Below are 25,300 nucleotides of genomic sequence, written 5' to 3'. Positions count from 1 at the left end.
CAGAAGATTAGTGCACTCCTGAAATACTCTGCGCTTCATTCTTTACTATTAGCCTGGGCATAGCCTGACCCAGGTGGCGGCCCCCCATCATGTGCACCCCCCTAGTGTCTCCCACCGGCTGTGAGGATATTTAGGACCCTGTAGAGTAGACGGCCGGCCGGTGAATAAGGTCCGGCTCTGCTCCTGTGCTGCGGCGACGCCGGCCTCCATTCCCCACCATGACTAATGTGCTGAGTGCGGAGCATGTGATATTGATCCGCCGCGCTGCGGAGGGGTAATGTGCTGAGTGCGGAGCAGGTTGTATTGATCCACCGCGCTGCGGAGGGGTAATGTGCTGAGTGCGGAGCAGGTTGTATTGATCCGCCGCGCTGCGGAGGGGTAATGTGCTGAGTGCGGAGCAGGTTGTATTGATCCACCGCGCTGCGGAGGGGTAATGTGCTGAGTGCGGAGCAGGTTGTATTGATCCGCCGCGCTGCGGAGGGGTAATGTGCTGAGTGCGGAGCAGGTTGTATTGATCCGCCGCGCTGCGGAGGGGTAATGTGCTGAGTGCGGAGCAGGTTGTATTGATCCACCGCGCTGCGGAGGGGTAATGTGCTGAGTGCGGAGCAGGTTGTATTGATCCGCCGCGCTGCGGAGGGGAAATGTGCTGAGTGCGGAGCAGGTTGTATTGATCCGCCGCGCTGCGGAGGGGAAATGTGCTGAGTGCGGAGCAGGTTGTATTGATCCGCCGCGCTGCGCAGGGGTAATGTGCTGAGTGCGGAGCAGGTTGTATTGATCCGCCGCGCTGCGCAGGGGTAATGTGCTGAGTGCGGAGCAGGTTGTATTGATCCACCGCGCTGCGGAGGGGTAATGTGCTGAGTGCGGAGCAGGTTGTATTGATCCGCCGCGCTGCGCTGGGGTATTGTGCTGAGTGCGGAGCAGGTTGTATTGATCCGCCGCGCTGCGGAGGGGTAATGTGCTGAGTGTGGAGCAGGTTGTATTGATCCGCCGCGCTGCAGAGGGGAAATGTGCTGAGTGCGGAGCAGGTTGTATTGATCCGCCGCGCTGCGGAGGGGAAATGTGCTGAGTGCGGAGCAGGTTGTATTGATCCGCCGCGCTGCGGAGGGGAAATGTGCTGAGTGCGGAGCAGGTTGTATTGATCCGCCGCGCTGCGGAGGGGTAATGTGCTGAGTGCGGAGCAGGTTGTATTGATCCGCCGCGCTGCGCAGGGGTAATGTGCTGAGTGCGGAGCAGGTTGTATTGATCCGCCGCGCTGCAGAGGGGTAATGTGCTGAGTGCGGAGCAGGTTGTATTGATCCGCCGCGCTGCGGAGGGGTAATGTGCTGAGTGCGGAGCAGGTTGTATTGATCCGCCGCGCTGCGGAGGGCTAATGTGCTGAGTGCGGAGCAGGTTGTATTGATCCGCCGCGCTGCGGAGGGGTAATGTGCTGTATAATGGACACTTAGCTCCTCCGTTATTACCCAGAGACGCCCGGCAGGAGATTTATCTGCCTCTATACGAGCCCCCGTCCGTATACTTGGCTGCGTCTACTCCTGTATATACTCAATCGTTACATTAAGCTCTGCAATATCCTTTATGTTCCAGTTTAGGACCTTCAAGATCTCTGCTTGCCGTCAGTGAATGACGCCGGCCTCCTGATAGCCTACAAGTCATACAGTCCATGGTGGCGCTCGCCCGATGATCGCTGCACCCCGCAGGGGGTTTTGGTTCTTTTTATGCCACTAGACATTTTGCGCCCCACCCCAGCACTCCTGTGAGTCTCCCGTGCTGCGGGTTTGTTACAATGTGTCAGTGACTGGTTTAGGCTGGATACATAATACGTTGCGGTAAGATCGGCCATTACCTGATTGTCTGTAGCCGAGGTGAACTTCCCGATCAGCGGGTTATTGATGGTGATGGTGTAGGTCTGCGTCCTCGTCTGATTGCCGCTGCCGTCCGGCTGCCAGGGGGTGGACTCCAGATCTGAATGACAGCAATGAATACGCGGTTACACGGCACTGTCTACATCAACAGCTGCACCCTGCCCTGACTTGATCGCAACGTGTGGACGTTGATGTGGACGGTCACCGATCAGCAAAGTACAGTGTGCATGCGCCGGACGGGGGCCGTGCTGCGGTTTGGCACGGGAGGGTAAGGGACCTTCACTCACCAAACACCTTCCGAGAAGAGTAGAATTTCTGCATGAAGCGCGACTGCGTGAAGAGAAGCTGGAACATTCGCTCCGGGCTGATGTGGAATACGCGGTTGATGTATAATCTGCCCTCCACCTGCTCCTCCTGAACACGCTCATCTGGAAGAGGACAAAAAGTTAAATCGTGGTCGGAGGCGCAGCCAACCTCCTCTATGTGCCCTCCAGCCACGGAGACTCCAGAGCCGTGGACCCCGCTTTCTGCTGAATCTGGATTACCAGGGATTAACGCCCGCACGTCACACAGTCCTATCTATTATGTCCTGGATGGGTCCAAGCGCAGTATGGGACCCCCCCCAAACACAATCCTCTAGGAAAGGCCCCCAACAGAGTGTGGGGCGCGGCCGTCCCCTCCCCGTACCTTCCCCAGTAGAGTCGGAGCCGGTGCTCCTGTCCGGCTGCTGGTTTTCGTTTCCATTGAGGTCCAGAGCCAAGGCGGGGGTCCCGATGTGCGTCCGGAGGCTGCTCTTCCGGGTAGAGCTCAGGAGGGGGCTTCTACCGACCGCCCTCTCCCCCTGACCCTCCTCGGACAGACTCTGGCCGGTTATCTAAAATAAGATGGTAAATAAATATTAGCCGGTCCTAAAGATTAATAATCACCTGGAGCCTCATTTACAGGACTAAAATCTACTATTATTGGGCTCCGCTTTGTGGCACCACTGCGCAGACTACCCCCCCCCCCCCCCCGTGTGGCACCATCGTGCGGACTATCCCCCCCCAGTGTGGCACCACCATGAGGACTACCCCTTTTGGCACCATCATGCAGACTATCCCCCTGTGTGGCACCACCGTGCAGACTATCCCCCCCTGTGTGGCACTGCTGCGCGGACCATCCCCCCCTTGTGGCACACCTAGACTCCATTTCTAGTGGCAGTACCCCAGCTCATGGCTCCTGGCCGCAGTAGGACTATCCCTGCCCTCTGGAGCTCGGTGCTCATCACTCTGCCCAGGACGGCTCTCCTGCCTCTCACCATCTGCAGAAGGTTCAGCGAGTCGGTCTCTGTCTGGGATACGACATCTCTGGTGAGGGATCCGCTCTTCGGGATCTTCTCCAGTCTTCTCTCCGGAGTCCTCTGTGGCCGTCTTCGCTGGAGTCCTACAGAGCAGAAGACGAGTGATGCAGACAGAGGACGGGCGGCATTTACTCCTGACCCAATTACCTATAATTACAGCTGTGCTCTTAATTACACCCGCAGCCTCCCAACCTCCAGCCCACGTCACCACCGAGCCAGGGGCCTCCATCACCTCCCAAAGGCACCCTCTTACCTGGGCGGTGGCATGTTAGCGGGGCGCCCCCTTACCTGGGCGGTGGCATGTTAGCGGGGCGCCCTCTTACCTGGGCGGTGGCATGTTAGCGGGGCGCCCTCTTACCTGGGCGGTGGCATGTTAGCGGGGCGCCCCCTTACCTGGGCGGTGGCATGTTAGCGGGGCACCCTCTTACCTGGGCGGTGGCACGTTAGCGGGGCGCCCTCTTACCTGGGCGGTGGCACGTTAGCGGGGCGCCCTCTTACCTGGGCGGTGGCACGTTAGCGGGGCGCCCCCTTACCTGGGCGGTGGCACGTTAGCGGGGCGCCCCCTTACCTGGGCGGTGGCATGTTAGCGGGGCGCCCTCTTACCTGGGCGGTGGCATGTTAGCGGGGCGCCCTCTTACCTGGGCGGTGGCATGTTAGCGGGGCGCCCTCTTACCTGGGCGGTGGCATGTTAGCGGGGCGCCCTCTTACCTGGGCGGTGGCATGTTAGCGGGGCGCCCTCTTACCTGGGCGGTGGCATGTTAGCGGGGCGCCCTCTTACCTGGGCAGGTGGCATGTTAGCGGGGCGCCCTCTTACCTGGGCGGTGGCATGTTAGCGGGGCGCCCTCTTACCTGGGCGGTGGCATGTTAGCGGGGCGCCCTCTTACCTGGGCGGTGGCATGTTAGCGGGGCGCCCTCTTACCTGGGCGGTGGCATGTTAGCGGGGCGCCCTCTTACCTGGGCCGTGGCATGTTAGCGGGGCGCCCTCTTACCTGGGCGGTGGCATGTTAGCGGGGGCGCCCTCTTACCTGGGCGGTGGCATGTTAGCGGGGCGCCCTCTTACCTGGGCGGTGGCATGTTAGCGGGGCGCCCTCTTACCTGGGCGGTGGCATGTTAGCGGGGCGCCCTCTTACCTGGGCGGTGGCATGTTAGCGGGGCGCCCTCTTACCTGGGCGGTGGCATGTTAGCGGGGCGCCCTCTTACCTGGGCGGTGGCATGTTAGCGGGGCGCCCTCTTACCTGGGCGGTGGCATGTTAGCGGGGCGCCCTCTTACCTGGGCCGTGGCATGTTAGCGGGGCGCCCTCTTACCTGGGCGGTGGCATGTTAGCGGGGCGCCCTCTTACCTGGGCGGTGGCATGTTAGCGGGGCGCCCTCTTACCTGGGCGGTGGCATGTTAGCGGGGCGCCCTCTTACCTGGGCGGTGGCATGTTAGCGGGGCGCCCTCTTACCTGGGCGGTGGCATGTTAGTGGGGCGCCCTCTTACCTGGGCGGTGGCATGTTAGCGGGGCGCCCTCTTACCTGGGCGGTGTGGGGGTCTCGGGCGGCACAGTCAGACAATCCATTTCCTCATTATTCAGCCCCAGTTCAGTCCCATAACTCTGCTGCACCAGCTGCCAAAACTCCTTTTTGGTGAGAACCTGTGACAACACATGTGGGTGATTGGTAAGACCAGCTACAGGGTCCGCCGGACCACCCCAGCCCAGATCACAGCCAATCAGCAGAAGAGATAAAAAAGGAAGGTACAAAAATGTTATTAGTAGAGATGACACCGAAACAGGGAGGCTGCCCGGAAAAGTGATAGGAGGGATGCAAGAAGGATGGTCCAGGAGAGCGACGGGGGAGGGGGAGTGGGGCTAGGGGAGGCCGTGCCAGAGAGCAACGGGGGAGGGGGGGGGACTAGGGGGAGGCCGTGTCGTAGAGCGACAGGGGGGTTCCTAGGGGAAGCTGTGTCAGAGAGTGACTAGGGGAGGCCATGCCAGAGAGTGACGAGGGGCGTTACTAGGGGAGGCCGTGCCGGAGAGCGACAGGGGATGTGGGGGGGGGGGGGGGGGGACTAGTAAAGGAGGCCGTGCCGGAGAGCAAGAGAGGGGACTAGTAAGGGAGGCCGTGCCGGAGAGCGACAGGGGGGGACTAGTAAGGGAGGCCGTGCCGGAGAGCGACAGGGGGGGGACTAGTAAGGGAGGCCGTGCCGGAGAGCGACAGGGGAAGGGGGGGGGGGACCAGTAAGGGAGGCCGTGCTGGAGAGCGACGGGGGGGGGGGGGGGGGGGGGGGGACTAGTAAGGGAGGCCGTGCCGGAGAGCGACGGGGGGGGGGGGGGGGGGGACTAGTAAGGGAGGCCGTGCCGGAGAGCGACAGGGGTGGGGGTGGGGGGGACTAGTAAGGGAGGCCGTGCTGGAGAGCGACGGGGGGGACCAGGGGAGGCTGCCTGGGAAGGTAGGACGCAGAGGATACTATCCTGGCTTGTGACAGCACAGATGCATATTACAGCTGATAACAAGCAGGACCGGTTCCTCCGTGATAATGAGCACATTGTGGTGATTCCTGGGTCATTACCATGCCGGGAATATATCATCACAGTCCAGACACCGGCACCGCGCTTCCCGGATAATGCAGGAGATGGGAAGGCGACACAGATATAACCTGCCTCCATATAACACACAGGAGGCTGAACATGATGTGGATGCACCGTGTAATACTTCATTTACACCTGTGGGGGCGCTGCAGGGAAACTGAGCGCCTGCCACCAGATTACAGGGGATTGCTGGGGACCCTGCGGGCGGATCAGCTTCTTATCAGAGGAGCCTTCTCAGGAGTAGGACCTGTCCAAACCAGGCACAGCCCCCCACATACAAAAGAGGTGGCTGGACTAAATCTCTCCTCCGGGGTGCGGCCCCCCTAATTACCGGAGGATTAATAACCCATATGATTACGGTTACTCCCGGTGATATAATCCAGCCCCGATGAGGGACGGCTCCAGGTACACGGTCGCAGTGTACAGGCGGATACAACCCAAGTACGAAGCGCCCTGTCCTCACATTCACAGAGGAGGGTTTGTTACAGTGTATCCCACCTATCATTACACAGCTAATACACCTCGCACTGATACATTGTAACAAAAGCTTGTGCAGTCTATTCCCCGGCAGTCACTGACCTCGCTGATTGGCTGGCAGCAGCAGGGACCAAGCGCTGGACCCAGGGAGGGTGTGCAGAGCACGTGTTGGCTTTTTTGTTTTTTTTACATAAGGCAAACTGCAGCTAAGGAAAGGGAGGTGGGTTCTGACAACCCCCTCCCCCCCCCCAAAAAAAAAAGAAATAAAATTTGGGGAGGTGTATTCTACTCCCTGTAGCACAGGTCTGTATGATGTTAGTAATGATGTGCTATGACGTCACGCCGGCGGTGAGGACGCGGTACAGTGCACCATTATATGATGGCATCTGGAGAATGCGGTCAGGAAAGTTTAGAAACAAAGCGACGACTTAACCTTCACTGGACCGGAGAGAACAATCCAAAACTGACGCTAAATACCTGGAACCCGCAGAGGATAAACACCCCGGGGGCCCGAGGGCAGAGAAGTGGGTCTGCTCTGTGTGCACAGGGGCCGGGCACAACAAGAGGAAAGTGCAACCAAAGCCTATAACGGAGTGGAGCTCAGACAAGCGGAGCCTATAACGGAGTGGAGCTCAGACAAGCGGAGCCTATAACGGAGAGGAGCTCAGACAAGCGGAGCCTATAACGGAGTGGAGCTCAGACAAGCGGAGCCTATAACGGAGTGGAGCTCAGACGACCAGAGCCTATAACGGAGAGGAGCTCAGACGACCAGAGCCTATAACGGAGTGGAGCTCAGACGACCAGAGCCTATAACGGAGAGGAACGCAGACAAGCGGAGCCTATAACGGAGTGGAACGCAGACAAGCGGAGCCTATAACGGAGAGGAGCTCAGACGACCACAGCCTATAACGGAGTGGAACGCAGACAAGCGGAGCCTATAACGGAGCGGAGCTCAGACAAGCGGAGCCTATAACGGAGCGGAGCTCAGACAAGCGGAGCCTATAACGGAGCGGAGCTCAGACAAGCGGAGCCTATAACGGAGCGGAGCTCAGACAAGCGGCGCCTATAACGGAGCGGAGCTCAGACAAGCGGAGCCTATAACGGAGCGGAGCTCAGACAAGCGGAGCCTATAACGGAGCGGAGCTCAGACAAGCGGAGCCTATAACGGAGCGGAGCTCAGACAAGCGGAGCCTATAACGGAGCGGAGCTCAGACAAGCGGAGCCTATAACGGAGCGGAGCTCAGACAAGCGGAGTCTATAACGGAGTGGAGCTCAGACAAGCGGAGCCTATAACGGAGTGGAGCTCAGACAAGCGGAGCCAGAATTGAAGCCTATAATGGAGTGGAGCTCAGACGAGCTGCAACCAGAGCCAGTGGAGTTCAGTTCATCGGAGCCGCCAACAGACGATGCACCTGAGCTCAGACGACCGGAGCCGTCAACAGACAATGCAGTGGAGCTCAGACAACAGGATCAGCTAACAGATGATGTAACAGAGCGCAGACGACTGGAGCCGCAACCGGAGCCTATAATGAAGTGGAGCTCAGACGACCGGAGCCGCCAACGATGCAGCAGACCTGGAGACAATGATTCTGTCTGTGCACTCATGGAAAGACAAAGCATGAATCTCTGAAGACGAGAGACAAGTTTCCGACGACCTCAGTCTTCAGGAGACCATGCAGCCACGCTGGAGCCACGTTTGTGCTACATGCAGCAACGTTACGGACAGCGGATGGGCATCCTAAATCAAAGGTCTACAACAATGATGACACTATAACTCCCAGCATGTTCTGACAACTGCAGGGAAGAAGTCGCTGTGTGACACCTACGACTGTCCGCCATATTAGTGCTTGTAAACCTCCTGTCACCCGGTCATGAGAGGATCAGCCACCTGACTGTGCTAAGCGGCTGGTGGTCCCGGAGGCCTCAGTCACAGTCGGAGCCTTCAGCTCCTGATTCCCTCCTGTCACAAACCACCGGGGGGGTCACTCAGAAATCCCCCGCGCTGGCTACCAGTACGTCACAATCGGGGGGTAACAAGTGGGGTCACCCCTCCTTTATACCTCCCGACCGACAGACAGAGCACGTGACGCGCTCTCTAGCGCCCCTCTTATAGTCAGGCCAATTATGGAATTGCCCGACAATAAGCAAGGAGGCCGCTATACTACTTATGCCGATTATTGAAGGGTCCCCGGTGAGAGTAGGGTATATATTCCCCCGACCTCCGCGGGCGGAATATATAAAATCTCCCCGAATCTCACTGGCCTCCCCACAATAATCCTTGGCACAAACTCGCTGCCACCAACCGCTTCACGGTAACTATTAGCCGAACACACAGACGTGGGATTCAAGATCGAGATAACAGAACAGCCCAAGATTAATTATATAATTTAATCAGCCTAAAGCACACTAGAACTACAATATATACAATAGGGAATCTACAGAATATACATATGTCAGAGTACAGTTACAGTCAAAGCATGGGTTACAAACAGGCATACACAGTTCCAGCAGTTACCTTGTTGCATCTGGCCACAGGGGGGCGCTGTACCCAGGTTTCTAGGATCCTTCCCACAGATGTTTCCTACACGTGCCCCCAGCGAAAGAACACTGGAAAATGGCCGAAGTAGGGTTATCAACCTGGACAAATCCAGGTCCCCTCCTACCTTCGTGACCTCAGAGGGAGCACTGCTCCACCCCTGGCTGGAGTTATGGACAAAATCCACAACATGGAATATGGCCATAACTTGGCCTGGGAGCGTCGTAGGCGGACGCCAATGCTCTCATTGTGACAGTTATGAATTTAGCTACAGAACGAGGGGACTCATGACCTGTCTGCCAGTTCCCCATTGGCTGATATCACGCCTGGGGCATTTCCCAATGTCCTGCTCCCATAAAAAGGGTGTGCCGGCATCGTCCGCATGCGGAGACACCATTTTTATGGTTGCCATATTTATCGGAAATATGGCTTGCGAGATATGAACCATTTTTTACTGGAGTCGTTCTGTCTAGCTAGTTCCATAGCCTTGCTAATGAGATACAACTCTTGTTACAGGGTGACGGCAGGGAGTCATCCTGTGTCCTTTGTTCCCACATCACCTAATTTCCATATCACAGGACATGGCCATGGAGGTGTAACACCTTCACAGATGCTGGACATTGAGAACAAGAAGGGAGGGGGGCACTGCCAGGGAGTGATGAGAGCGATTATGACTGGAGTCATAATTCATCTTCATATCCCGGGATTTGCCTCACACCTCCCCCCTTTTGAGGGCGCTAGGGGGCAGCACACTCCGGTGTTCCCCCGTGCGCCCGTCCGCGACCTCTCCTTGTCGGGACAGCCCGTCTGCGTTACCGTGGTCACGGCCCCTTTTGTGGCGAATGGTGAAGTTGTATTGCTGGAGCGCAAGGCTCCATCGCAACAATCGCCCATTCGTCCCAGAGACGGTGTGCAACCAGCTGAGGGGATTGTGGTCCGTCTCCACGATGAAGTGGCGCCCGTATAGATAGGGTTGCAGACGCTGCAGGGCCCACACTATGGCCAGGCACTCCTTCTCCATCGTGGAATAGGCAACTTCCCTTGGTAACAGCTTCCTGCTCAGGTACAAGACTGGGTGCTCTTGGCTCGCAGAGTCCACCTGGCTGAGCACCGCACCGAGGCCGAAGTCACTGGCGTCGGTCTGTACTACAAACGGCCGCGTGAAGTCGGCTGCCTGTAGCACGGGCGGGCTGGACAGGGCGTCCTTTAGGGCCCGGAAGGCTGTCTCGCAGTCCATTGTCCAATCGACTGCAGAGGGCAGCTTCTTCTTGGTGAGGTCCGTCAAGGGCTTTGCCAGGCTACTATAGCATGGAACAAACCTCCTATAGTACCCAGCGGTCCCCAAGAAGGACATCACCTGCTTCTTGGTCCTGGGGGTGGGCCAGGATGCGATGGCTTCCACTTTCTCAGGCTCGGGCTTCAGTGTTCTCCCACCTACCCGGTGACCGAGGTACTGGACCTCGCTCATGGCCAGCTGACACTTGCCCGGCTTGATGGTCAAACCTGCCCGGTGGACCCGCCTGAGCACCTGTGCTAGATGCTCTAGGTGATCTTCCCAGGTGGGACTGAAGACGGCAATGTCATCCAGGTACGCGGCCGCGTACCCTTCAAGTCCCTTGAGCAGGGTGTTGACCATCCGCTGGAAAGTGGCAGGGGCATTCCTCATCCCGAATGGCATCACCGTGGACTCGTACAGTCCAAATGGGGTAATAAAGGCAGAGCGTTCCCTGGCCTTGCGAGTCAGGGGGATCTGCCAATATCCCCGGCTCAGGTCCATGATGGTCAGGTACTGAGCCCCGGCCAACTGATCGAGCAGGTCATCGATGCGTGGCATTGGGTACGCATCGGCGACCGTGACCGCATTGAGCCCCCTGTAGTCCACGCAGAACCGAGTGGTTCGGTCCTTCTTAGGGACGAGGACTACAGGCGAGGCCCAAGCGCTGTTGGATGCCTGGATCACCCCCAGCTTCAGCATCTCGTCAATCTCCTGGCGCATGTGTTGCTGCACCTCCAGGGAGACCCGATATGCTGAACGCCGGATCGGGGGATGATCCCCAGTGTCCACGTGATGGACAGCCAAGTCAGTCCTTCCGGGCTGGTTGGTAAACAACCCCCGGAAGGGGAGGAGGGTGGCCCACAGCTGGGACCGTTGGTCTTCCAAGAGCTGGTGGCCAACCTCCACATCCTCAATGGATCCGCCTGCCCTAACCTGGGCTAGCATATCCAAGAGGGTTTCCGCTTCTCCCTCCTCGGGCAGGTTGCACACGGGGAGCGCACATGCCTCCCGCTCATGATGTGCCTTCATCATGTTCACATGGAAGGGCTTCCGCCTTCCACGGGCAGGGTCCAGGGTGACCAGGTACGTTACAGGGTTGAGCTGCTGGTACACGAGGTATGGGCCTTCCCAGGCTGCCTGAAGCTTGTCCTGTGGTACGGGGACCAGTACCCACACCTTTTGACCCACTTGGTAGGTCCTCTCACAAGCGTTCTGGTCGTACCAACGCTTCTGATCGGCCTGGGCTTGAGCCATATTGTCGTGTACCAGTTGCGTCAAGGCCTGCATTTTGTCCCGGAAGCGCATGACATACTCGATAACCGACACTCCAGGGGTGGCCAAATCCCCTTCCCAAGCCTCTTTCACCAGAGCCAGGGGGCCCCGCACACGTCGCCCGTACAGGAGCTCAAACGGTGAGAATCCTGTTGAGGCCTGTGGAACCTCCCGGTAAGCAAATAACAGGTGTGGGAGATACCGCTCCCAGTCACGCCCATGGGAGTCGACCAACATCTTAAGCATCTGCTTTAAGGTGCCATTGAACCGCTCGCACAGGCCATTAGTCTGTGGATGGTACGGGCTGGCCACCAGATGTCGCACCTGGACTTGCTTACAGAGGGCCTCCATCAGCTGGGACATGAATTGGGTCCCCCGGTCAGTGAGCATTTCCTGGGGAAAACCCACTCGGGAGAAAATCTCCAGCAATGCGGTGGCCACCTTGTCAGCCCGAATGGACGACAAGGCCACTGCTTCTGGGTACCGGGTGGCATAGTCCACTACCGTCAGTAGGAAGCGTTTCCCGGAGCTGCTGGGGATGGCCAGCGGGCCGACCAGATCCACAGCCACCCTCCTGAAAGGCTCATCGATGATTGGCAGAGATACTAGTGGGGCTTTGGGGCGTGGCCCCGCCTTCCCCACTCTCTGACAGGTTTCACACGAACGGCAGTAGGCAGCCACATCGGCCCCCATTTTTGGCCAGTAGAAATGCTGGTTTAACCTGGCCTTGGTCTTAGCGATCCCTAGGTGTCCGGCCATCGGAATCTCATGTGCGATCCGCAACAACTCCGTCCGGAACGGATAGGGTACCACCAACTGTCGGTCCCTGGGCCACGCCTCCGGTGAACCCTGCTGGACCGTGGCCCGGTACAGCCGTCCTTGGTCCCAGACCACTCGCTCCGGGTCCGAGTCCGAGGGAGGCTGTGCCGCCTGCTCCTTAAGAGCTTTCAGGCTGTCGTCAGCTTCTAACGCTGCCTGAAACCCCTGACTAGATGTGGCCAGAATCGACGAGACTGTCACATCTTCAGTCAGTACCCCGGGACCTGTGTCCTGGCCTCCACATGACTCGGCTGCCACTTGGTCAGAAGGGGAAGAGCTATCGGACCTCCGGGAGGCCCCTTGGCTTCCAGCACTCCCACTGCGGGTGACAGCGGCCACAGCCGCTGCGACCGTGGGTCGTGCCTGCTCCTCCTCCGTTCCTGACCAAGTCGCCGGTTCAGGCAGACCTACCTGGCTTCCTGACACCCCGGTTGTGGGGGAACCATGCACCGAGATCTTACCTGGGAGCACTTCCGCTCCTGGACCGGCCCCAATCTCACCTGCCTGTTCCCCTCCTGCAGCAACAGAACCCCGCTGTGAAATCTCTGGGGACCCCACATTTGCTGTGGTAGCCCCCACCCCACACACTGGTCCTCCCCCTGCAGCACCCTGCTCTCTGCTTATCCCTGCAGAGGGCAACAGATCCCAGCTCACAGGCTGGTTACTTGTAGAGGCATTGTCACACCTTTCTCTGACCCCCTCCCCTGTCACAGCTGCAGCTGAGTGTGTGTCTATGGTGTCTATGCAAGCAGAAATATCAGAGTTCACTCCCTCCTCCCTTACATCATTCATAGATAACACATTAACATTGTCAGGAGTCATGTCAGTACTGGCCGAAGGTTCAGCCCTTGGGGGGGGCCCAAACTGGGAGGTTATCTGCCCCAAATCTGTCCCAAGTAGCACGTTTGCAGGGATCCGATCAGTTACCCCCACCTCCCTCACCCCCCGCCCTGCGCCCCAGTCCACATAAATGTCAGCAACAGGCAGCGCCGGGTCAGTGCCTCCAATCCCGGAGACAGCGAGGGTTTTTCCAGGGATCAAGTCTTGGGGGGACACCATCTCAGGCCGCACCAGAGTCACCTCCGAGGCGCTGTCTCGCAGTCCTATGGTCACAGACCGGCCGACGGTGACAGGTTGGAAGCTGTCCAGGGACCTACCACCACCCCCACCCACACAATACACCTTGGGCGGCCCTTGGGACGGGGACGGAGCCGGGGCCTTGGGACGCTGAGGGCACATGGCCTTGAAGTGTCCAGGTAGGTTGCACTGGTGGCACCGTCTTGGTTCTGCCACGGGCCTGGAGAGGGGAGTTGAGGGGGACACCCCCTGCAGTCTAGGGGCAGGTGGGGCAGTCGCAGAATTCATCTTACCCCCTCTCCAGGTGCTGCTGGTGGCCGCTCTCCTGGCCTCAGGGGCCCGGTTGTTGGTGTAGTCATCGGCCAGGGCAGCTGTAGCCGTGGACCCCTTTGGCTTCTGGTCTCGGATGAACTGGCGGAGATCCTCAGGGCAGTTCCACAAGAGTTGCTCCGTGATGAACAAGTCCAGGATCTCCGGTCCGGTGGAAAGCTGCAGGCCTTGGGTCCAGTGGTCGGCAGCTCGGGCAAGTGCCCGCCGGTGGTCAGCCCAGGAGTCCTTTGGTCCCTTCTGTAGGCTCCGGAACTTCTTGCGGTAGGACTCTGGAGTGAGGTTGTACTGTTGGATCAGGGCCCGCTTGATGGTGTCGTAGCCCTGATCTGCCTCAGCAGGCAAGTCCCCAAGGATATCCAGGGCCTTACCCCTTAAACGGGGGGTCAGGTATTTGGCCCACTGGTCCTTGTCCAGATGGTGCTGCAAGCAAGTCCGTTCAAAAGCAGTCAAGAAAGAGTCCAAGTCTCCATCCTTCTCCAGCACTGGGAAGTCCTCAACACGGACCTTTGGAAGTTTGGTGTCTCGAAGGTCACGTGTGGCTGATGAGGGCCGGAGCTGAGCTAGCTGCAGCTGGTAGTCACGGTCTGCCTGTCGCTCTCGCTCTCGCTCTTCACGCGCTGCCTGCCGCTCTCGCTCCGCAGCCTCACGCTCTGCGTGCCGCTCCGCAGCCTCAGCGTCACGCGCTGCCTGCCGCTCTGCCCTGCGCTCTGCCAGGAGTTCCTTGTAGCCCTTCTGGTCTCCAGCCTGGAGAAGGGCCATAGCCATTTGAAGAAGGCTATCCGAGCCTCCCAGGCTCGGTGGAATGGCACGTGGTGATCTGCGGCACGCTGCAGAGCTAGGCGATTCACTGTCCCTTTCAGAGCGGAGGGCTGGCATCTGGCTCGTTGAGGAACCTTGGGTGAGCTCCTCCTCATCTTGTCCAGCAGTGCCAGGTTGCGCAATGTCCTCGGCAGAACGGTTTTCTGGCGTCGAGCTCCTGGAGGACTCGTGGGCAACCTCCTCATTGCTGTCCACAGCACCGTCCTCCCTCTCTTCGGCTCCTGCCTTAGCATTGGCCAGTTGCATAGCTCTGCTCCTGGTGCCATCAGCCATTCTTGCAGACTTTTGGTCACTGACACGGAACTGACACCTGATGCCTCCACACACCTTACAGTATCTGCACTCTGACACTCTAGTGTTGAGCTAGTCTGAAGACCCCAGCAGCCACAGCTGCTGCAGGCAGTCTTTAGTGTCTGGGAGTATGGGTCTCACACTCACACACACTATTATCTCGATCCCACCGCTATGCCACCAATATGTCACAAACCACCGGGGGGGTCACTCAGAAATCCCCCGCGCTGGCTACCAGTACGTCACAATCGGGGGGTAACAAGTGGGGTCACCCCTCCTTTATACCTCCCGACCGACAGACAGAGCACGTGACGCGCTCTCTAGCGCCCCTCTTATAGTCAGGCCAATTATGGAATTGCCCGACAATAAGCAAGGAGGCCGCTATACTACTTATGCCGATTATTGAAGGGTCCCCGGTGAGAGTAGGGTATATATTCCCCCGACCTCCGCGGGCGGAATATATAAAATCTCCCCGAATCTCACTGGCCTCCCCACAATAATCCTTGGCACAAACTCGCTGCCACCAACCGCTTCACGGTAACTATTAGCCGAACACACAGACGTGGGATTCAAGATCGAGATAACAGAACAGCCCAAGATTAATTATATAATTTAATCAGCCTAAAGCACACTAGAACTACAATATATACAATAGGGAATCTACAGAATATACATATGTCAGAGTACAGTTACAGTCAAAGCATGGGTTACAAACAGGCATACACAGTTCCAGCAGTTACCTTGTTGCGTCTGGCCACAGGGGGGCGCTGTAGGCCAGGTTTCCAGGAACTCCCTCACAGGTCTTTCCCAACCAGGCCCCCGAGCAGAAGAACACTGGAAAATGGCCGAAGTAGGGTTATCAACCTGGGCAGATCCAGGTCCCCTCCTACCTTAGTGACCTCAGAGGGAGCACTGCTCCACCCCTGGCTGGAGTTATGGACAAAATCCACAACATGGAATATGGCCATAACTTGGCCTGGGAGCGTCGTAGGCGGACGCCGACGCTCTCATTGTGACAGTTATGAATTTAGCTACAGAACGAGGGGACTCATGACCTGTCTGCCAGTTCCCCATTGGCTGATATCACGCCTGGGGCATTTCCCAATGTCCTGCTCCCATAAAAAGGGTGTGCCGGCATCGTCCGCATGCGGAGACACCATTTTTATGGTTGCCATATTTATCGGAAATATGGCTTGCGAGATATGAACCATTTTTTACTGGAGTCGTTCTGTCTAGCTAGTTCCATAGCCTTGCTAATGAGATACAACTCTTGTTACAGGGTGACGGCAGGGAGTCATCCTGTGTCCTTTGTTCCCACATCACCTAATTTCCATATCACAGGACATGGCCATGGAGGTGTAACACCTTCACAGATGCTGGACATTGAGAACAAGAAGGGAGGGGGCACTGCCAGGGAGTGAGGAGAGCGATTATGACTGGAGTCATAATTCATCTTCATATCCCGGGATTTGCCTCACACCTCCTTTGGCATTTTAAGCTCTCCAGACTCTCATCGGCCATGTCCCCTGAGGACTGTTCTGTCGGCCGGTCCTGCAGATATAGGACTACTGGAGGAGACGTGGTCATCACACAAACAGCACAACACTCAGCTCTATGGGTAGATAAAGAGGGAACTTGTGGCTCCTGGTGTGAATGATTATGGTAAAATAAGGGACACCATGATGGAGACTGATGGGCCCCATTAGAAGTCTCCGGGGGGCCCCATTAGAAGTCTCCGGGGGGCTCCTGGCATCCACCATGGTTGCGTGACAGATGGATGTCACATTTTTGTTTTCTGGTGGTAAGATGGATAGTAACACAGTGAATCAAAAGAGCAAAAATGGGTAGAGGGGTCAAAGGTAGGGACCCCCTGGGGGGTTTTGTGCACGGCACCGGCATCGCCCACCCGCCGGCTCCAGGGTCACAGATTTGTGCCGGATGTTTTCATTCTTTGGCTAAAGACAGATGCAAATGTTTGGAAACAAGAAGAACAAGAACATCGAATTCTGATGTGATGGTGAAAACCTGGAGCCACGGAGCCACGAAGCCACGAAGCCCCTCCACCAAGTGCCCGACCGAAGGGTCACCTCCTCCAGAACATCAGAAGACAGAAGCCACAGACGAGGAGAATGGAGGAGCCGCAAAAACGAGACAATGAGAATCCTGCAGACCCCACATCGGGACAGGGAGGCGAGGGGGGTCTTCATATACGGAGACGGGCGAGTGCAGGGTGGTCCTCTGCCCCGTTACTTCTCACAGCTGAGAGGTGGTTACATTGTATCCAGTCCACACAATCCCATATGACTCCAGGTACATCACCTGCACCGATACACTGTAACAAACCCCAGACCAAGAGACAGACTGCAGCGCGCTTACTTCACAGGGGATCGTCCGGCCCAGATAAACTGCAACAAACCCTCAGCTGTGCGCGGTCATTACTGGGCGTTCTGTCACTGACCGCAACTAAAGTGTCAAAACATGAAACAATTGTAAGAAAGAACAGAAATTGTAGCATTATCTGGAGGACGTCTTTTCCTTGTTTCCCGATAACCGGATCTGTTACAACAGCGGCGGATCCCATCCAATATAGAGCGTCAGCTCTGCAGCCGCGCTGCCAGCATACAGGGGGCGCTCTCCTGCCTGAGGCCGCACTGACTGCATACAGGGGGCACACCTCCTGCCTGAGGCCGCACTGACTGCATACAGGGGGCGCTCTCCTGCCTGAGGCCGCGCTGACTGCATACAGGGGGCGCTCTCCTGCCTGAGGCCGCGCTGACTGCATACAGGGGGCGCTCTCTTGTCTGAGGCCGCGCTGACTGCATACAGGGGCGCTCTCCTGCCTGAGGCCGCACTGACTGCATACAGGGGGCGCTCTCCTGTCTGAGGCCGCGCTGACTGCATACAGGGGGCGCTCTCCTATCCGAGGCCGCACTGACTGCATACAGGGGGCGCTCTCCTGTCTGAGGCCGCGCTGACTGCATACAGGGGGCGCTCTCCTGCCTGAGGCCGCACTGACTGCATACAGGGGGCGCTCTCCTGTCTGAGGCCGCACTGACTGCATACAGGGGGCGCTCTCTTGTCTGAGGCCGCGCTGACTGCATACAGGGGGCGCTCTCCTATCCGAGGCCGCACTGCCAGCATACAGGGGGCGCTCTCCTGCCTGAGGCCGCGTTGCCAGCATACAGGGGGCGCTCTCCTGCCTGAGGCCGCGCTGACTGCATACAGGGGGCGCTCTCCTGTCTGAGGCCGCGCTGACTGCATACAGGGGGCGCTCTCCTGTCTGAGGCCGCGCTGACTGCATACAGGGGGCGCTCTCCTGCCTGAGGCCGCACTGACTGCATACAGGGGGCGCTCTCCTGCCTGAGGCCGCGCTGACTGCATACAGGGGGCGCTCTCCTGCCTGAGGCCGCACTGACTGCATACAGGGGGCGCTCTCCTGCCTGAGGCCGCGCTGACTGCATACAGGGGGCGCTCTCCTGCCTGAGGCCGCGCTGACTGCATACAGGGGGCGCTCTCCTGTCTGAGGCCGCGCTGACTGCATACAGGGGGCGCTCTCCTGCCTGAGGCCGCGCTGACTGCATACAGGGGGCGCTCTCCTGCCTGAGGCCGCACTGACTGCATACAGGGGGCGCTCTCCTGCCTGAGGCCGCACTGACTGCATACAGGGGGCGCTCTCCTGCCTGAGGCCGCGCTGACTGCATACAGGGGGCGCTCTCCTATCCGAGGCCGCACTGACTGCATACAGGGGGCGCTCTCCTGCCTGAGGCCGCACTGACTGCATACAGGGGGCGCTCTCCTGCCTGAGGCCGCACTGACTGCATACAGGGGGCGCTCTCCTGCCTGAGGCCGCACTGACTGCATACAGGGGGCGCTCTCCTGCCTGAGGCCGCACTGACTGCATACAGGGGGCGCTCTCCTATCCGAGGCCGCACTGACTGCATACAGGGGGCGCTCTCCTGCCTGAGGCCGCACTGACTGCATACAGGGGGCGCTCTCCTGCCTGAGGCCGCACTGACTGCATACAGGGGGCGCTCTCCTGCCTGAGGCCGCACTGACTGCATACAGGGGGCGCTCTCTTGTCTGAGGCCGCACTGACTGCATACAGGGGGCGCTCTCCTGCCTGAGGCCGCACTGACTGCATACAGGGGGCGCTCTCCTGTCTGAGGCCGCGCTGACTGCATACAGGGGGCGCTCTCCTGCCTGAGGCCGCGCTGACTGCATACAGGGGGCGCTCTCCTGTCTGAGGCCGCGCTGACTGCATACAGGGGGCGCTCTCCTGTCTGAGGCCGCACTGACTGCATACAGGGGGCGCTCTCCTGCCTGAGGCCGCGCTGACTGCATACAGGGGGCGCTCTCCTATCCGAGGCCGCGCTGACTGCATACGGGGGGCATTCTCCTGCCTGAGGCTGCGCTGACTGCATACAGGGGGCGCTCTCCTATCCGAGGCCGCGCTGACTGCATACAGGGGGCACTCTCCTGCCTGAGGCTGCGCTGACTGCATACAGGAGGCGCTCTCCTGCCTGAGGCTGCGCTGACTGCATACAGGGGGCGCTCTCCTGTCCGAGGCCGCACTGACTGCATACAGGGGGCGCTCTCCTATCCGAGGCCGCACTGACTGCATACAGGGGGCGCTCTCCTGCCTGAGGCCGCACTGACTGCATACAGGGGGCGCTCTCCTGCCTGAGGCCGCACTGACTGCATACAGGGGGCGCTCTCCTGCCTGAGGCCGCGCTGACTGCATACAGGGGGCGCTCTCCTATCCGAGGCCGCACTGACTGCATATAGGGGGCGCTCTCCTATCCGAGGCCGCACTGACTGCATACAGGGGGCGCTCTCCTATCCGAGGCCGCACTGACTGCATACAGGGGGCGCTCTCCTGTCTGAGGCTGCACTGACTGCATACAGGGGCGCTCTCCTGTCCGAGGCCGCACTGCCAGCAAATAGGGAGCGCTCTCCTGCCTGAGGCCGCACTGACTGCATACAGGGGGCGCTCTCCTGTCTGAGGCCGCACTGCCAGCATATAGGGGGCGCTCTCCTGTCTGAGGCCGCACTGCCAGCATATAGGGGGCGCTCTCCTGTCTGAGGCCGCGCTGCAGGTGCAGGAATCAACATCTCATTCACACCATATACAATAGATATGGGAGTAATAAAGGGAGCAGACGTCTCCATATATCTATATCTGTTATCTATACAGCCTGATCCCGGAGATCCAGCAGCGGCAGGACAAGGAATACCTGGCTGACAGCGCACCTACCGGGAGCGGAGGGGGGGGGGTCACCTGCCCCAAGAATGGAGGAGGGGAGGAGAATTCACCTGCCCAAAGCGGAGGAGGGGGGGGGGGGTGGAAATTCACCTGCCCAAAGCGGAGGGGGGGAATTCACCTGCCCAAAGCGGAGGGGGGGGGGGGAAATCACCTGCCCAAAGCGGAGGGGGGGGGGGGGGAAATCACCTGCCCAAAGCGGGGGGGGGGGGGGGAAATCACCTGCCCAAAGCGGGGGGGGGGGGGGAGGGGGGAAATCACCTGCCCAAAGCGGAGGGGGGAAATAACCTGCCCAAAGCGGAGGGGGGGGGGGAAATCACCTGCCCAAAGCGGAGGGGGGGGGGGGGGGGGAAATCACCTGCCCAAAGCGGAGGGGGGGGGGGGGGGAAAATCACCTGCCCAAAGCGGAGGGGGGGGGGGGGGAATCACCTGCCCAAAGCGGGGGGGGGGGGGGGGGGAGGGGGAAATCACCTGCCCAAAGCGGAGGGGGGAAATAACCTGCCCAAAGCGGAGGGGGGGGGGGGGAATCACCTGCCGAAAGCGGAGGGGGGGGGGGGAAAATCACCTGCCGAAAGCGGAGGGGGGGGGGGAAATCACCTGCCGAAAGCGGAGGGGGGGGGGGGAAAATCACCTGCCCAAAGCGGAGGGGGGGGGGGGGAAATCACCTGCCCAAAGCGGAGGGGGGGGGGGGGGAATCACCTGCCCAAAGCGGGGGGGGGGGGGAAATCACCTGCCCAAAGCGGGGGGGGGGGGGGGGGAGGGGGGAAATCACCTGCCCAAAGCGGAGGGGGGAAATAACCTGCCCAAAGCGGAGGGGGGGGGGGGAATCACCTGCCGAAAGCGGAGGGGGGGGGGGGGAAAATCACCTGCCGAAAGCGGAGGGGGGGGGGAAAATCACCTGCCCAAAGCGGAGGGGGGGGGGAAAATCACCTGCCCAAAGCGGAGGGGGGGGGGAAATCACCTGCCCAAAGCGGAGGGGGGGAAATCACCTGCCCAAAGCGGAGGGGGGGAAATCACCTGCCCAAAGCGGAGAGGGGGGAATCACCTGCCCAAAGCGGAGGGGGGGGAATCACCTGCCCAAAGCGGAGGGGTGGGGTGGGGTGGGGGGGATTTTGGATCACCTGCCCAAAGCGGAGGGGGGGGGGGATAATCACCTGTCCAAAGCGGAGGGGTGGGGAGGGAATCACCTGCCCAAAGCGGAGGGGTGGGGGGGGAATCACCTGCCCAAAGCGGAGGGGGGGTTTGGGGGATCACCTGCCCAAAGCGGAGGGGGGGGGGTTGGGGGATCACCTGCCCAAAGCGGAGGGGGGGGGGATAATCACCTGTCCAAAGCGGAGGGGTGGGGGGGAATCACCTGCCCAAAGCGGAGGGGTGGGGGGGAATCACCTGCCCAAAGCGGAGGGGTGGGGTGGGGGAGGGGGGGGGGGATCACCTGCCCAAAGCGGAGGGGTGGGGGGGGAATCACCTGCCCAAAGCGGAGGGGTGGGGTGGGGGGGGGAAATCACCTGCCCAAAGCGGAGGGGTGGGGGGGAATCACCTGCCCAAAGCGAGCGGAGGGGGCGGGTGGGATCACCTGCCCAAAGCGAGCGGAGGGGAGGGGTGGGTTGTGGGATCACCTGCCCAAAGCGGAATGGTAGGGTAGGGATCATCTGCCCAAAGCCGGGGGGGGGGGGGCTCGGATCACCTGCCCAAAGCGGAGGGGTGCGGTGGGGGGGGGGGGATCACCTGCCCAAAGCGGAGGGGGGGGGGGGAATCACCTGCCCAAAGCAGAGGGGGGGGGGGGAAACCACCTGCCCAAAGCTGAGGGGGGGGGGAAGATATCACCTGCCCAAAGCGGGGGGGGGGGGAAGAATCACCTGCCCAAAGCGGAGGGGGGGGGGGGAAATCACCTGCCCAAAGCGAAGGGGGGGGCGGGATCACCTGCCCAAAGCGAAGGGGGGGGCGGGATCACCTGCCCAAAGCGAAGGGGGGGGCGGGATCACCTGCCCAAAGCGAAGGGGGGGCGGGATCACCTGCCCAAAGCGAAGGGGGGGCGGGATCACCTGCCCAAAGCGAAGGGGGGGCGGGATCACCTGCCCAAAGCGAAGGGGGGGCGGGATCACCTGCCCAAAGCGAAGGGGGGGGCGGGATCACCTGCCCAAAGCGAAGGGGGGGCGGGATCACCTGCCCAAAGCGAAGGGGGGGCGGATCACCTGCCCAAAGCGAAGGGGGGGCGGATCACCTGCCCAAAGCGAAGGGGGGGCGGGATCACCTGCCCAAAGCGAAGGGGGGGGCGGGATCACCTGCCCAAAGCGAAGGGGGGGCGGGATCACCTGCCCAAAGCGAAGGGGTGGGGCGGGGATCACCTGCCCAAAGCGGAGGGGGGGCGGGATCACCTGCAGCGGAGGGGGGGCGGGATCACCTGCCCAAAGCGGAGGGGGGGAGGTTGGGGGATTCACCTGCCCAAAGCAGGTAGGGGGGGAGGAAAATCACCTGCCCAAAGCAGGTAGGGGGGGGGGAGGAAATCACCTGCCCAAAGCGGGGGGGAGAATCACCTGCCCAAAGCAGGGGGGGGGGAAATCACCTGCCCAAAGCAGAGGGGGGGGGGAAATCACCTGCCCAAAGCAGAGGGGGGGGGGAAATCACCTGCCCAAAGCAGAGGGGGGGGGGGGGGAAATCACCTGCCCAAAGCAGAGGGGGGGGGGGGGAAATCACCTGCCCAAAGCAGAGGGGGGGGGGGGGAAAATCACCTGCCCAAAGCAGAGGGGGGGGGGAAAATCACCTGCCCAAAGCAGAGGGGGGGGGGGAAATCACCTGCCCAAAGCAGAGGGGGGGGGGGAAATCACCTGCCCAAAGCAGAGGGGGGGGGGGGGGGGAAATCACCTGCCCAAAGCAGAGGGGGGGGGGGGAATCACCTGCCAAAGCAGAGGGGGGGGGGGGGAAATCACCTGCCCAAAGCAGAGGGGGGGGGGGAAATCACCTGCCCAAAGCAGAGGGGGGGGGGGAAATCACCTGCCCAAAGCAGAGGGGGGGGGGGGAAATCACCTGCCCAAAGCAGAGGGGGGGGGGGGGGAAATCACCTGCCCAAAGCAGAGGGGGGGGGGGGGAAATCACCTGCCCAAAGCAGAGGGGGGGGGGAAATCACCTGCCCAAAGCAGAGGGGGGGGGGGGGGAAATCACCTGCCCAAAGCAGAGGGGGGGGGGGGGAAATCACCTGCCCAAAGCAGAGGGGGGGGGGGGGGAAATCACCTGCCCAAAGCAGAGGGGGGGGGGGGGGAAATCACCTGCCCAAAGCAGAGGGGGGGGGGGGAAATCACCTGCCCAAAGCAGAGGGGGGGGGGAATCACCTGCCCAAAGCAGAGGGGGGGGGAATCACCTGCCCAAAGCAGAGGGGGGGGGAATCACCTGCCCAAAGCAGAGGGGGGGGGGGAATCACCTGCCCAAAGCAGAGGGGGGGGGGGAATCACCTGCCCAAAGCAGAGGGGGGGGGAGTCACCTGCACTAGGAGCGGAGGGGGTCACCTGCACCAGGAGCGGAGGGGGTCACCTGCCCCAGGAGCGGAGGGGAGCGGAGGGGGGCACCTGCCCCAGGAGCAGAGGGGGCAGAGGGGGGCACCTGCCCCAGGAGCAGAGGGGGGGGGGAATCACCTGCCCAAAACGGAGAGGGGGGGGGGAATCACCTGCCCAAAGCGGAGGAGGGGGGGGGGAATCACCTGCCCAAAGCGGAGGAGGGGGGGGGGGGAATCACCTGCCCAAAGCGGAGGGGGGGGGGAATCACCTGCCCAAAGCGGAGGGGGGGGGGGGGAATCACCTGCCCAAAGCGGAGGGGGGGGGGATCACCTGCCCAAAGCGGAGGGGGGGGGGGGATCACCTGCCCAAAGCGGAGGGGGGGGGGGGGATCACCTGCCCAAAGCGGAGGGGGGGGGGGATCACCTGCCAAAAGCAGAGGGGGGGGGGGAAATCACCTGCCAAAAGCAGAGGGGGGGGAATCACCTGCCCAAAGCAGAGAGAGGGGGGGGGGGAAAATCACCTGCCCCAGGAGCGGAGGGGGTCACCTGCACTAGGAGCGGAGGGGGTCACCTGCACCAGGAGCGGAGGGGGTCACCTGCACCAGGAGGGGAGCGGAGGGGGCACCTGCCCCAGGAGCAGAGGGGGGCAGAGGGGGGCACCTGCCCCAGGAGCAGAGGGGGTCACCTGCACTAGGAGCGGAGGGGGTCACCTGCACCAGGAGCGGAGGGGGGTCACCTGCACCAGGAGCGGAGGGGGGTCACCTGCACCAGGAGCGGAGGGGGTCACCTGCCCCAGGAGCGGAGGGGAGCGGAGGGGGGCACCTGCCCCAGGATCAGAGGGGGGCACCTGCCCCAGGAGCAGAGGGGGGGGGGGTCTCCTGCCCCAGGAGCGGAGGGGGGGGGGGGGTCACCTGCCCCGAGCGGAGGGGGGGTCACCTGCCCCAGGAAGGGGGGGTTCACCTGCCCCGAGCGGAGGGGGGGGGTCACCTGCCCAAAGCGGTGGGGAGTGGGTCACCTGCCCATAGCGGAAGGGGGTCTCCTGCCCAAAGTGGAGAGGGGGGGTCATTTGGCCAAAGCGGAGGGGGGTCACCCACCCAAAGCAGAGAGGTCACCTGCTGGGTGTGACCTGCACACATGACTTTAGGAGCACAGGACAGTCCCCGCTACAGTCGCCTCCCACATGTGACTCATACAGGTCCACTCACCTGGTGAAGGGGGCACAGGACACCCAGGAGAGACCCTCACCCAGATCCTGACCCCGAGCACTCAGTGTCTGCAGCGGAGCCTTGTGCTATCATTTCACTTCCTACTATTCAGGATACCAGAGGGCAGCAAAAGAGATCACACCCCCAGCAGCACAGGTGAGAGGCTCTTAAAGGGACAGTGCACTCCATACAGCAACAGCCGCAGAGCAACACTCACTGCTACACAATCTATAACATATCAGTGATGATCACATCTGTAAAGTGCTGACGAATTAATAATGCTATATAAGTGAGGAAATAAATATATATCTCACATACCGAAGAGGTACTGAAAATATGAAAAAGAAGCAATCATTAATATCTCATTATTATGTCTCTACACAATGCACAAGAATATAACTACTATAATACTGCCCCTATATACAAGAATATAACTACTATAATACTGCCCATATGTACAAGAATATAACTACTATAATACTGCCCCTATGTACAAGAATATAACTACTATAATACTGTCCCCTATGTACAAGAATATAACTACTATAATACTGCCCCCTATGTACAAGAATATAACTACTATAATACTGCCCCTATGTACAAGAATATAACTACTATAATACTGCCCCTATGTACAAGAATATAACTGCTATAATACTGCCCCCTATGTACAAGAATAT

The 25,300-nt window shown here is 60.1% G+C and overlaps 1 protein-coding gene across 1 annotated transcript in view; it reads right to left on the bottom strand.

Annotated features, from left to right (window-relative positions):
* GRAMD1C (GRAM domain containing 1C) overlaps positions 1-25,300 on the bottom strand; it is a 201,468-nt gene that overhangs the window by 8,243 nt on the left and 167,925 nt on the right. Inside the window, 6 exon segments of the mRNA XM_075334880.1 lie at positions 1,844-1,962; positions 2,150-2,290; positions 2,550-2,736; positions 3,160-3,240; positions 3,242-3,284; positions 4,717-4,835. Of these exon segments, the coding sequence (XP_075190995.1) occupies positions 1,844-1,962; positions 2,150-2,290; positions 2,550-2,736; positions 3,160-3,240; positions 3,242-3,284; positions 4,717-4,835 (690 nt within the window).

Source organism: Anomaloglossus baeobatrachus, chromosome 2 (assembly GCF_048569485.1).
Source record: "Anomaloglossus baeobatrachus isolate aAnoBae1 chromosome 2, aAnoBae1.hap1, whole genome shotgun sequence".
Taxonomy (NCBI): Eukaryota; Metazoa; Chordata; class Amphibia; order Anura; family Aromobatidae; genus Anomaloglossus; species Anomaloglossus baeobatrachus.
The sequence above is the reverse complement of the archived record's forward strand: the minus strand, read 5'-3'. Positions and strand labels throughout refer to the sequence as shown.